The sequence below is a fragment of the Hylaeus anthracinus genome, unplaced genomic scaffold (genome assembly GCF_026225885.1).
Source record: "Hylaeus anthracinus isolate JK02 unplaced genomic scaffold, UHH_iyHylAnth1.0_haploid 12409, whole genome shotgun sequence".
NCBI classification, from domain to species: Eukaryota; Metazoa; Arthropoda; class Insecta; order Hymenoptera; family Colletidae; genus Hylaeus; species Hylaeus anthracinus.
In genome coordinates, this window is record NW_026534395.1 from 19,943 (window position 1) to 34,467 (window position 14,525).

At 46.2% G+C, this 14,525-nt stretch overlaps 1 protein-coding gene across 1 annotated transcript in view; it reads right to left on the reverse strand.

Moving 5' to 3' along the window:
• The window catches only part of LOC128892628 (protein similar-like), a gene marked incomplete at its 5' end in the record, with an annotated part of 30,483 nt that extends 17,641 nt beyond the window's left edge, over positions 1–12,842 (reverse strand). Inside the window, one exon of the mRNA XM_054153161.1 lies at positions 12,568–12,842. Coding sequence (XP_054009136.1) covers positions 12,568–12,842 — 275 coding nt within the window. The remainder of the gene's footprint in view (positions 1–12,567) is intronic.
• Positions 12,843–14,525: the final 1,683 nt, after the last annotated feature.

Consider the following 14,525-nt stretch of genomic DNA (forward strand, 5'->3'; position numbering starts at 1 on the left):
GAATTGATATCAAAGTGAATCTCGAGCTTAATTAGTACAGGGTACATATTTATCACGATGACCACTCGTGGAATCATTCAAGCACCTACCGGTGCAATCGGTGTGAAATCATCAGAGATATCGGCGAAATCACTTTCATAGAATCTGTATATGAAACCATAAAACTTTCCCCTTTGCGCTACGCAATATTAAATACTTTATGTATGATACGCGAACTATCAAATCGGTGAATAACGCTCCTACAAAATTTCCAAGGTCACGATTAATTATTCCCCCTGAATTCACGTGAAGCCACTCCAAGTACTGATTTTCGTAATAAAGTCTAGCGCGATGAAACGATCACGTTTCCTTCTACCAATGAAGAAGATCGAAATACATTAAACATTAAATCTATATCATCCATGAGTGAAGCAATTATGAAAGTACGAAATATTCTCAGACTTCTCGGTACGTACGTTAAAAAAACACCAAGATAATCGTGGACGTATCACACATATCGATCGTTCGACCACTAATTGAACTGGAGATTAGAAAACTTTCACACGTATCGCGAGCAGCCCCGTAGCGTTTCGCGACTACTGATAACACCATGCGCTGATTCAAGTCGAATTCCCCTGTCCATTTCGGATACGACACGATTCCGACGAACCCGTCGCGATAACTACGCTTTATTCCGAGAACTTCCGACAGCTTCGTTCCTGGATGGGAATTTATCGACTGCAATCACGACGGGGACAATAGGCGCGAGACGGATTATTACTCACAACAAATTACACGGGACGATGGTGGAACGACTCGCCTTCGACGCGTTAATTGGCTCACGGTGAAGATCGCATGCACTCGGTCACCGGGCGACGATCAACCTGGCCGCGATTAACACGTTTACGCTCGGAAAATATATTCTGGGAGGCGAAAAATTAATTTTTTAGATTGGTGGAGAGTACCGTGGAACTACCGTTTCGGGGTCGTTACGATCGTTAAGATTCATGGGTTTTAAGTAGATTTTTGTTCGACACCCTCAGAATCGAATCTTTCAGCGGAAAGCTTTCGATGGAATATAACATAGTACTCGCGAAAGTTTCTAGGAGCCTGATTTGTTCTCTACTCAATTGGAAGCTGCAGTCAGTGTAAGAAATACAGCAACTAATTTAAAATAAAAACTAATAAGAAAAGAAATAAGAGGAATAATTCCCCTAAACTTTATTAATAAAATATAAAAATACGAAGTTTTCTTTTGAATTGATTCCCGTACGAATATTTACTACACTGACTGTAAGTAATTAACACTAAACCAATAAACCGATACAAATGAAACGTCAGTGAGCTTGGTGCGTGAGACTGCATACTCCGAAAATCCTTTATACGGGGACCGGTGATAAATGACCGAAACCTCGTTTTTTATCAAGATAAAATCAAGCCTATGTTACCAAGGGATAATGTAGCTTCCCATCGCTGAAACAATTTTTTCGAATCGCCGCAGTGGTTCCAGAGATATTCTACGATATTATCAATAGCAACAAAGATCCTTCTTCCCAATACACGCAACAATTTTGTACAACGCTAAAAATATTGTCTCTAGAAAATTAGAAAGTATATGCTCCAACGTTCGAACGCGATACTATTTTTAAAAGCTCGTGAAAACTCGCGAATCGTCAGCAGATGTATTTTTTCCGGCGCCTCACCTTCGGAATTAATCATCGAGCAAGTTTCCCCGGTGAAAAGCGAACGCGTACGAGTTTCGGCGATTTCGCGCGATCGCGAGTCGATCGAGAAATGCGGTCCGGTACCTCGAGCGGGGTTCGATATACTGACACGGGCGTTGTTGCCGCGAGCCCACGGATTATCTGCGAGCCGTAGATAAAAACTTCTCGTTACGAAATCGAACGTAACGCGAGGCGAGAGAACACGCGCATCGAGCTGTTCGATGGCTGACCGAACGAGCCGCTATCAGCCGGTACCGTTGCCCAATCGCGAGTCGGGATCGAACTAGAGAGGAAACGGAGTGGAAGAGCGAATATACTCATCAAGGAGGGGAAAAAAAAAAATAGACGCGGAGACCGGGCGACAAATGGACCGACAGTGGGATACATCGGAAGAGAAGGGGGGGGGGTGGGGAGGGGACCGAAGAGACGGAACTCGAAGTCAACACCTCTCCAATGATGCCTAATTAGTCTACTTTCATTTTTTTGTTAAGTTCCTAACGGTGGGTTTTTGTTGCTTTTGTTGATATTGCAAAGAGGTAAATCTTGAGTAGATATTAAGAATTTTTTTCAGGAAGAGGAAGAAGATAGAGGAAGGGGAAGAGGAAGAGGAAGGTGGTGGGACCCTTAAGAGATGGAACTCGAAGTCAACAGCACTCCAATCGTGCCTGATTCGTCTACTTTCATTTTTTCTAAACTCCTGTCTAAACATTTTTTCAAGTGGTAAAAGGCTACATCGTCCCTTAATAACGCAAGCTAGATTTTACCTTGATACAAACAAGGTTTTAGTTCGCAATCTCGATATATCCGTAAGTAAAGTTAAACAGTTACCATAAGAGTTTTTCGGATGTGAACGGCGTACAATAAAAATAGTTTTAACGTAACCCTGTAGTTTTGATGCGTATCTCGAGAGATACACCCGTGAGTGATATTGAAATTTCGAAGAAATGACCTGTGATTGTCGCTAATACGTTACGCGGAACGGTTGAGAGTGATTTCGGAGTTGGGGGGGATTCGTATGCTCAGCACGCAAAGTGCACGGAAGTCCCGCACCCGCATTTATTAAACAAGTTCACCGAACTACGGATAGGCGTTTGGTGTACAGTGGGCAACTTTCGAGTGGGCATTTGTATGCATTTGTAACTTTACCCTGTTAAAAAAAGAAGAATCCTCGCTGTTCTTACTCGAATTAATATCTCTTTTTATATAAATTAACAAATGTCTGGGAGGATCGCTCGGAAGTATCACTCAGACCATCTGCTTTTAATATCATAAAGAAGAATTCGTGTTGGGAGCTTGGTATAGCCAGAATACACTCGCGAATATCGTCAATGGCCTTGTCTGTGTAGGAGATTGACGTAAACTAGTCGAGGAAGAGGGAGAGCAGCCAGAAGAGGAAGACGGCGAACGCGTTGCGTTGTCTTCCGGCTGGCCTAAACGAAAATACCCTGCCTGCTCTCCCCTCTTCTGGTAATTTCGCGAGACTGGTCCAGGTTCGACGTCCTGGGGTCCAGGAATTCCATCGTGCTTGTTTCCATCGATTTGCATCGGCTATTAACCCCGAGTCTTTTGTCTAACTTGGACAACTGGCAAGGGAAGATATGCTGGCCTAATTGGAACATAAACAGGCACACCTATATCTTCTAACTTTATAATATCTTTCTCATTAACAACTTTATATAGAAAAGAAAAAAGAAACACCAAGTTCCACTTTTCAAGCATCGACGATTAAAAATTCCAGTCCTGATATTACGATATCCAAGAGCCGTGGTCAATGACTCTTAGACAGGATTCGCTGTTCTATTTGTCAAGGACACGTCTGTAAGGACGATCTTTTGACTTTACGAGTAAATATAAGATCGATGGAGAGCGCAAATAAGTCGATGTAAAAATGTATCGACAAGTGTTGCTACGGATGTTTGCCTGGCAGATAATGCGAATCCCCTGCGAACCGTATCTAACATCCAAGTTTATTACCGCCGTATTTATCCGTCCTACCATAAAACGGATTATCCGGTCGATAAACAGATACGCCGCTCTCTCGACTCCAGCTACTCAAATTTCATCCCGAGGAAACCGCATTGACTCGGCTCACCAAGAGAGGCACTGGATACTCTCGAGAATAATTCTGCAGTTGCTTGTTTGACGTCCGTTCATTCCATTAGCGACCGAGTTTCGTCTTGGATTTTAGTTATCTTTTACTATTTTCAAGCGCGTTATACCCACACAATATATCTTGTAAACAAATCGACCAGGACAATTGAAAATTTCAGAGAACCTCGTACACGTATGTGCAAATAAAAGTAATAAATTTCAAAAGTTTTACTGATTTAAACACTCTGATTTAAAAAAGAAAAGAGAGAGAGAGAGCATCCCTTTAATTCGTCCCGATCTCTAAAGTCAACTCTCAGGTGGCAACGCGTTATGATGCATGAAAATCTCATTCGCAGCCGAGTGCCAAAAATAATTCGAATCCCGAATCCCGAGTGAATGTTTTCGGCATCTCAATGAGCCTAAATCGTATGCGCATAATTTTATACCCAGGTTATCGACCGTCCAGACGTACCACCTTTGCATTTCCAGCTCAGTTTCTGTCGGTTTTATTATTTACCGTAAGTGTAAATTCGATTCAACACTTCGGCCGTCCCTTTGCCTCGCGCGTTAAAAAAAAAAAAGCCACGATCGACTCATGCATAATTTTCACCCCGCAATTAGAGCTAATGACAGCGCTAATTGTCCCGTACATATAACTGTACTATTCCGCAGATAAGGTTGCATAATACAGATACTATTATTACTCAGTTCTGCTCGATTGGTCGAAGACGCTCCTTGTAGCCTCGCTCGACCCGTTCCGTCGACAACAGAGAATGACTTTCCATATTGTTATTGCTGTCGTTTCACAGCTTCTCGAGGGGGGGCTAAAAATGTAGCCGTCAGAATTTGTTACACGCCTCGGGCCATTAGCCCACTTCGCAACTCCGACCGCTGGGGGAAAAAAACTTTATAGCGGTGATGCAAAGCGCGGCACAAGTGTCTCGTATATCTCGAAAATTTAAAAATACTCGGGTGCTCGAGGAAAACACGATGCGATACGCGAGGAGTCGAAAGGCGGCGAATCGACGACGATTCGAGACCGATCATTAACACGAAACGCGATTCCGTCACGCGACTCCAGGTTATTGTTTACGTCGAGCGTGGCCGAGGCACGCGCGATACTGGCGGAGCCAGTAGGAAAAAGGTTGCACGAATCGAATCGCGCGAGTTCGTTCTAGGGATTCTCGAAATCGCGGGTCTGATGCGTTTCGAACTGTTTTAAGCGATGAACGTCAACGCTCAACTACAAATAGTTACTTAGGCGGAGGAATGCGACGTCATACTCCGGACGTATCGCGAATCGTTAAGTTTTCAGTAGAAATGCGAACGCGCCTTGTAAAATTAGACGTATCTCAGGAGTCTGGGTTCCAAGATCAAACTGCTCGTAGTTGCGACATTGCAATGTTGCAACATTTGATTTGGAGACGCGAACAATGGTAGGTTAATTGAAATTTCGATCCTTTCGATCCTGGAAATATATACGATGCTTCGAGTGGTCGGTTTTTGAGATTCCCGAGTCAAGGCGGGATCACGGGTTAGATATTTCTGAGTTACTCGCGAACGAAAGGAAATTCACGCCGTCGGCGGACTAAACGCGGTCAAGAAGACGTCGATACGGTTCCGACATCATCCAAAGCGACCTAAATCGGCTCGAAGGAATGCACCGCTTCTAATTCCTCGGTTTTAATTCGAATCGACGACGGTCTCAGCTTCCAACTTGGAAGTTCGCGTCTAAGTATACCAAAGACCTAGTCGATCTTCAAACACGAACCATTTCAAGTTGATACCTAACAACACAGTTAATAAATTACAGACGACAGACCCTGGCATCGTAACAACCCTATAAAAAGGTCCTCAGTGTATACAGCCTCAGGAGTGCACACCTCGATGCACTTTTATTGTTACTAGCTAACGTCAAAGATCTAGTCCATCTTCAAACACGGAACCATTGCAAGTGGACGACCCCCAAGGCAGTCAATAAATTCCAAAAGACAGACACCGAGTCCAACAACCCTATAAATAATCCCTCGGTGAATAAAACGTCAAGAGTGCACTCTTGGATGCACTCTGGCCTTGCCTCAAGACCCCCACCAGGTCGATTGCCAATTTTCCTTCGCGATCCTCATCCACCCTTCCTCTCTCTACTTCCTCGCTCGATTCTCACTGGCGATTACAAAAATTCCGAGTGCGTTCTCTTCGGCACTGACCATTTCGGAGCGTTCCACGATCCCGAGTATCGCCCAAGACGTCGCAGACGGAGTGTACAGAGTACGGTCGTGCGGAAAGAGTAGGACCAGAGTAAAAGCAACGAAATTAAGTAAAAGGGTGTCTCGATTCGCGCGCATACAGCGTCCCGTCACCGATGGCGCGAGCGTCGTGGAGTTTCCGTCGCGATCACGACTGCGCCCGCGACGCAGCAGAGGTGCACCGGTGCTCGATGCATCCGCGACGATCACTGAGAGCCGCGCCAAGACCGTGGCGAAACTTGAATCGCTCGGTTGTCGCCATGAATTCCTACCCCTGGTCCCTCGCTCCTGGCACCACGGCGATCGTTCGAGTTGCACGGCAATAAGCTGTTGCTTTCTGCACGTACACGCTGGTCTACGTGTGTTTTCGCGTGCGCGATCCCTTCTCTTCTCTCTTCCTACGCAGGAGGCCCGCGCGTAATCAGTCAGCGCCGCGTTCAACCGAGTTAAATGTGTGTCACGCGGGATTCGCTAATCCGAGGAACTTCCACTTCCGCGAGCCGCGACGACAAACAATCTTAAACCGCGGCGTCGACTCGGGAGACGATGATTTTTATTTAGTATTTTTCGGGGAAGGTGGAAAAGGTAGAAATAGGAGTGGGTTCGACTCCCAGGAGGAGGAGGAGGAGGAGGAGGAGGAGAGGAAGATGTGGAGTTTGAGGCACCTGGTCGTGTTTGGAATAGTTTGATGGCTGATGCATAGACAAGGCTTTGGATAATATTTTTCCTTTTGTAGGCATTCTGTTTTGAGGCAGTTGGGCGTGGTTTGATTGTAGTTGGATACGTGACACGTAAATAAGTAGATTATAATTGCTGTTGTGTAGATATATATGAGGCACTCGATCACGCCTCGAGTGCTAAGCAATTAACAGAAGCTCCCCGTACAGTACATTCAGATACACAAATGTATCGAACACTCATTTCTCTTTGTACACTTTTACCTAGGTATCGCATTACATTTACACCCCTACTAATCTGCTCTTCCAATAACCAAAAATTCTATCCTGCTACCCACCTAATACCATTTTCAAAACCACTCGTGCCTCCTCAAACCTTTTCCCTCGAATCTACGATTCCCTCCTAACGCTAATTTCCAAAGAGCTTCCACCGGAGTACCCTGCATATTATCAACGTCTAGCAGCGATGATGTAACCGGCGAAGATCCCACGCGAGTCGCGTGATCGAGTCGGGTCTATAGGGGAGCGAGCAGGCTGAAAAATCGATAAGAAACAGTGGGAAAAAGAGCGAGATCAAGTTATCGATCGACGATCGAGCCGAGGTCGTTCGCGTAATCGGGTCGAGATCAAAACAGCGTCGCTGACGCTCGGAGCGACGATTATTTTGAGAGCGGGCACGCGGTCATCGCGTTGTGTGGTGACGTTCGAGACACGATCGCTCTGGCTGTAGCCGAGTCGCAACGGAGGTTACTACCGCACGTTTTCAAATATCGCTGATAACCGAATTATCGACGGAAATATTCTAGGACGGGAGGAAAATTACAGCGCGAGCCGCGGAAATCCGTTTTCTTCGGTGGACTATTAACGCGGATTATTACTGTGGATTCTTAAATATCGTGGTATGGTCCTTTGGGAATATTCGTACCATCTCGAGTCACGTTTAATAATTGTTCCTAACAGAAAGAAGATAGATCTACGTAATAAATATACGAATTAGGCTGGTCGGCGTTCTTTTGGCGGCACACAACCAATGTCGCTCACCGATCGCGAATAGGTCAGACAGAGGTGTCCTCGATTCACACTTTGTTTTGTAAAAATTCGCTGATCGGTATTCTTTTGACGGCACACGACCGTTGTTGCTCTTCTGTTTAACCGTTGACGAGCAGTCGGTCGTCCGCCGGATTTTGCGGGAGTCGGTCGTTTAAAGTAATTTTTACCAGAGATTCGTGTTAATCTATATCCATCCTGAAATCCTGTCACATAACAAGGTCACGGTACCATTGAAGATGATTATTTCTGTGCCAAATCTGACAATCGCCATCATAATTTTTGCGCGCTATAGGTTTGACATCCCTTAAACACCTAACCGTACACTTTCCCACTATTTACCGAATACTGACTACCAATCATCTAATTTGCTCCCCGACATAGTCCAAGTATTATCGTCGCCCCCCGACAGTGCAATTCACGAGGCACACTATAAATTCTCGCGCCTGTATTCGTGTCACACTTTTCCTTCCTTCGCGATTCGGATACCCACGGCTGTGGTACCAGCGGGTATCCGAGAAACGCCCGGCACGTAAAATAATCTCTGAAACTGGCCAACTGCTCCGACACGCTTCGTCGAGCTTGTTTGCGAGCCTAGACTCGGCCACCCGTCAGGATGTGCTCCGATTCTATTCCGTCGAGCAGCAGGAAGTCGCGCTTCCCGCAGCTTTTCGCAGACTAGGAAACTTAAGCGTCCCTCGAGGTAACGATATCACTGGAGAACGAGGATCCTAGCCTCTCATAGTGTTCCACCGAGCACCGTGAATCCGCTGCAAGTATATTCACTTGAGAACGCTAGTTTCTTGTCCGACAGTTCACACTATCATTCTATGACCTGCTTGATAAACAGATAGACCAAGGTTTCTTCTCGTTGTTGAGCATAGAAAACAATCGTAGCGTCCTCATCCCTCGCTCTGTACAAGGTAGAAAGAGCTTGCACCGTTTTGGGATTCATGGCTGGATGGTGTATTAAACTCCGGCAGAACTCCCGAGAGAAGCTCGTCCTTGACACTGTCGAGGATTAAAGTTGAACGAGTGGAGTGGAGTCGTTGCAATCGGCCCTGATCGCGCTGGAAAAAAGGATAACACTGCCTCCCCGGAGCGTAAGAGGTTACAAGCCTCGAGGCCTCGACACTCTTGAACCCACCTCCGCGGAATGTCCACTGCACCACTCAGAGATCACCCTATATATGTTCAGCGAGAAACGCGTCATCCTCGCCTGGCCTTCTTTTCTCAACCGCGCGAACCCGCCCCCCGAATAAAACAGCCTCCGATCGATATATATCGACGCTTCTCGAGCCAGCGATCGAATAAAGCTCGTCACTGTTAAGCCTCGTTTAGGTTCGTTCCTGGTGCTACTTACTGTGTCACGCAAGCAGCGTCGTCGGTGCCGCGCTTCGATGAATTGCGATTCTAGGATTCTGTCGAGTACGAGAGAGATAGGATTCGCGCGAGCGAGTTTGCGCGTCGTCGACTTTCTCCCTTCCGACGCTCTCGCTTTCGTTGGAGGTCGAGAGCGTACCGACGCACCGCGTCGAGGAAGTATCGACGACCGCGAGGAATCGAGAGAGAGAGAGAGAGAGAGAGAGAAAAAAGAGAGATGGAAAGCACGACAAACGCGAGTATCCCGGCGCAAGCGCAACCCGAAACACCGCCCTTCGCGGAAAACCTTTCACTCTCGACTGCTTCCGACGAAGTAACCCCGTTTTTCGGGGATTGCTCGCTCGTTATCCCGTCCCGCCAAGGGAAGGGTCTCGAACGCCCACCGGTTTCCACGAAAAACCAATGAGACACCGCTAGGCCCTGGCTCTCGTTCGCCAATCGATCTACGCCCTCGCGCTGCTGATAATCGCGGTCAAGAGACGACGATTTCAAGGCCAGGAGAAGGGTAACGCGACAAGGGTCGCTTCTATGTTTTGGGACTGCATTCCGGTTACGACGTTTTTAAAATAGGGGTTGTTTACGGTGAACGATATTGTTTGGAGTTTGGAGGTGGCGTCGAACGTTGAAGGGTGGTGGAGCAGAGAAGACAGCACGTCTCGAGGAAAGTGTCGTGCAGGAGACCTGAGAGTGACGGAAATGGAGACAAAATTGGAAGAAAATTTTCTGCATTACTGTATACAGTCGATCCCATAAATATTCGTACCGCCGCCCCCTCCCTTCATTCCTTTACCCAGAAACGAAATCAAACTTTCTCCAGCCAAGAGATTCCGTGAACGATTAGAAAGCCAAAGGACTTTGGCCATGTAACAGCCTCTCCCAAAGAGACGAATATCCTAGAAACCTTGACCATTCGTTTACAAGAAGTACAGAAGAGAAATATACCCCCTGTTTCATAATTGCGATATGTCGGTTACGATACTGGCCGTTGCACAACAAATTGCCAGGTTAAAAAAAGTTTGGCGCGTTACGCAACGCGTGCAACCTTCTGGCTCCACCAACGCACACCGAAACGACTATCACAATAACGACTACAATCGTGCGAGAAGATTTCAGAATGGATATACATTAACACGAATCTCTCTACCAAAAATGACTTTAATTCGGAACGATCGACTCCCACAAAATGTGAAACGAAGCCGAACGATAATGGATGCGTGCCGCCAAAAGAAAGTCGACCAGCTAATTCTTACAACAGGAACGACGCAATTTTGTCAATTATCTCGCGATAACCACGAGACCCTCCGAAACCACATGTGTTTAAAATCGTAGCCTTCTCTCGACGAGCAAACGTTTCAAGGCAGTAAAGAGACGACTCTACCAGCAAGCTCTTTTCCAAGGGAGAGAGGAGTTTCCCAAGCCAAGTTCGAAGGAAAGTGGAAGACTCGGGGAAGGAAGGCCCGAAAGGAAGCTCCAGAGAGAGGAGTAACGTCGAAATCCATCCCGGCAGCGGGGCTGGATCGACTAAAGCAAGGAGGCGCTCGTGGAGGGTAGCCAAGGGCGGCGAAGGGTGTCAGGGACCTCTTTATATGGGCCACGAGATTCCACTTGGTCGAATATCGTCTTAGTTTCGGAGGGTTGGAGTATACGACGCGTGTTATGCGAGTAGGTAGTCACGAGGGGGCGAAACGGAGATAAAGGGGATGGCCGAGTCTCGAGATTGTCGTGGGGGATGAAAACGGAAGGCGACCGTTTTATTCGTTTCCCGTGGAACGAAGACGTCGGCGCGTTTGTTTGTTCGACGGTTAAAGACGGTTTTATCTTTCATCTTCTTTTCGTTTAGGTATCGCGACGTTTCTTGTTTGGCTGCTCAGATTACTGGAACGTGACGGTTTCACCTATGCATGAACGTCGAAATTCTTTTTGAATTAATTACTTGATCGGAAAACATTGAGATGTAATGTATCAGGTGTGGAAATTAGTTCTGTGCCTTTCGAAAGTGCCTTTCCATTTTTCCCTCGGTTGTACACTCCAACGGAGTACACGTAATTATAAATACCGAATGTTGAACTAATCTGTGAATAATTTCAATATTCTGAAGGTTTCTGTTTAAACTAGAGTCATAATTAATGCAACGTCATGACAGAGAATTAATTTCTACACTTCATCTATCTCAACTTGAAAGTCAATGAATCCCAATACTAGGACTGAATAAATACAACACAGTTAATCGATTCTAACGCTTATTCGCGTCCGAGGATTAAACGCCACCGTTAATTGCAACGATTGCGTTTAAAACACATCCTATGTCCGCACGTTGAACGTGTATTCCCGATACAATCTCGAGTTAATCGACGAGTCGCGTCGCTCGTTGCGTCATAACGTCGGTGACTACCGACTAAAGACGCTTTTACTGCGTTTCGCGGAAACCGAACATTCCTGAGACGTTACTTTGTTACGTCTAAAAAATCAAGTATATACGATCGCAAATCGCTGCGATTGCGACCGTCCGGCCTGACGCAATTCTCAACGAAACGACGACGTTGTGCGTCGAGTGAATCGCACCCCCTAGCAAGGGTGAAACGCAGGAGGGAGGGTCCCGACCACTTTACGAGGACCCTCCAAATTTTTAACGATAAATACCCGTCGTAAACCGCGGCAGAATCGGGAGTATCTTCCACAAACGGTCAATAAAAAGACAGAACGGAGCACAAACATCAAAGTCGTCGATAAAGTCGGCTTTCTCTAACATGCAGCTGAGAGATAAGCCCCGGGAACACTTACCTTGCTCGATCGTCGTGCTTCGATGAGGGATTTAGCGCGCGCGTAAAATTCGAAACGGACGTTAAACGTAAATAGAAAATATTTGGAACGTCGGACGCACCGGAAGCTTCTTCGAAAATTAACTATTGCGTGGATTCGAACGTTTACTCTGACTCTGCATGGTGCAGTCTCTGAGATTCGTTCTAAAAAAAAAAAAAAAAAAAAAAACTATACCGAAGTATACAAGTATGCTCTCTCCAAGCCTCAAGTATTACATCAACGAATCAATGACATTTCCTCGCGTGGAATGGATAATTCCGTTATGCAATTTTTACGTGAGTTTCTTCAAACACTTCCTCGGGCGCCACATGTCAGGCTAGTGATCTCACAGGGACAATAAAACAATAATCCCGATAAGACGATAAAACGATCTTTCCCTGCGGTTGCACAAGTCCATACAACCTATAAAACCAACCGATGCGCTCTGTTTGAATATTCCAGTTCGAATATCGTCGAAATTCCATCTCGGGTTAGAGATTCCATTCGCAATTGACGCAACGGGTAAAAAGCGACACACAGACACAAACAGACTGTGAAGATACTCCGATAACGTATTCATGCACATGAGTTGCGAACGTGGAGAGTAGTTGCGAATCCTACCTTACGACGTAATTCACGCAGACGACGGAGAGCGGCTTCTGCTGCTTGGAACAGTGGATGAGGGTGGCCTGTGTCACCACCCATGCGTATCCTCCACGTTTCCCCAAGAATCTGTAGGCCACAGTCTCGCACTGGCCCTTGCTGAACACTGGAACAAGAGTAAACAGGGATATCAGAGGTCCTGTGACGAGTAACTGTGCATCGTGCGATCTGCGCCCTATATACGCGTCTGGTGAGTCGACGCTGCGCGCCGGGGGCGCATCCTGGATGATGAAATTTTAACGCAGGGATTACCAATCTCCCCTCTACTCCGCGATTCTTGCATCGTTTGAAACGTGATTGCATCGATACCCCTTTCCTTAAATTCCTAGGATGATTTCAGAGAGCTCGAGCCATCATCCACTGGTCAGCTATTCAAAATAAAACTAAAGAAAATACAGAGGATCTATGGAAATAAAGCGAAACCCGTCTAACAATAACAGAAACAACTAACAACAATTTCAGTTGCAACAGAGCAGGAGTTTCCCATCGTCTAATCGGTGACCAGTGGATCCACGACTTTAGCTGGGTGATCGATGACCAGTGATCCGTGACACGAGCACAGGTACCTCGAATAGACCCCAAACTACACGACACACCATCGATATCAGACTGACGTACGACCCTTGGAAAAACTGGTACTATTTATGATACGCGGAAACGGTTTTTCGAAAGGACGCGATTTATGGACAGTTTTATTAACAAACCAGACTTTTTTCCACGATATCGCCCCGCCTTCCAGGGAACTGGCCATTCGGTTTTATGGACATTCCCTTTCGTCACGAATTTCGAGGTACTATTCGCTGGATCAGCTTATCGACGCGGCTACGCATCGCGGGTGCCTCGCTATCTCTCGTCCCTTCGCGTGAGAACGACAGATGAGATTAGCCGAGGGTGATCGCGAACGCTGATGCAGAAAATCGAGATTGCCGTCGAAGGGAGCATCCGTGATGTTGGACAGGCGTTCGAGAGGTCTGCGAATCGATAGAGTCGCGTAGCAAGGAAAAAGATATTACGGGGACAGAAAGTTCATCCCGAAGGGATGGAAACATTTCTGAAGCGTTCCTACGATGAAATTGCATAGTTGATTGCTGAGTCTATCCTTCATCAGACCGTCTATTGTTAAGATTGTTAGCATCGGCATTAGAAGAGTATTGTTCTATTCGTCGTTCGTTAAAATCGATACAATTTCGCTCTCCATTTATCATTTATCTCGAGAACGAAACTAGACCGTTCGTACAATGAATTATTTAAATGGAAAGTTCTAGATTGCCCTTCCAGTTTACTTTAATGAATCATGAAAAATTATATCTCGCCCCAGATAAGAAAGAGAAGATTCGTTCGAAGAAATGATTCAGTCATGAGTCGACAGATATCCAAGGGAATAATTTTATAAGTTATATGGCCACGTCGCCACGGGTTGAACGTGCAATTGTGGCCCGGTTGCCAATTAAATCACGCACTCGTAAAAAGGCTCCCTGCTCCTAAAGTCCTGATAAGAGATTGCGGTCTCTGAGATCCTTTGCGGTGTCGTTCACCCGAGCTGGTCAGCCCACTCGAAACCGACAACTCTTCCCACCCAACACCCACGAACTTTGCTTCTTTTTCCCCTCAGCAACCGCGTCGATCGATGCCTCGACACGCTACTTTCTTCCGTATACCTATCCTACACCTCTATACGCTTCAGTTAAACCTCGAACTTGATCGATGTGCATTTGCTAAGATATTTATACGGTTGATAATTGAGTTCAATGCTGTACTTATCAATCGAAAGTATGTAGAACACTTCTTCTATAATGTTTCATGAGGTTTCCAAAGAATATTTGTTCATCAAGGTTGGTTGGGATTCACTGATAAAGCGAGCGAGGCATACGCGCGCGGTTCGCAAATTAGCGAGTGGGTTGCCCAGTGATCGCATT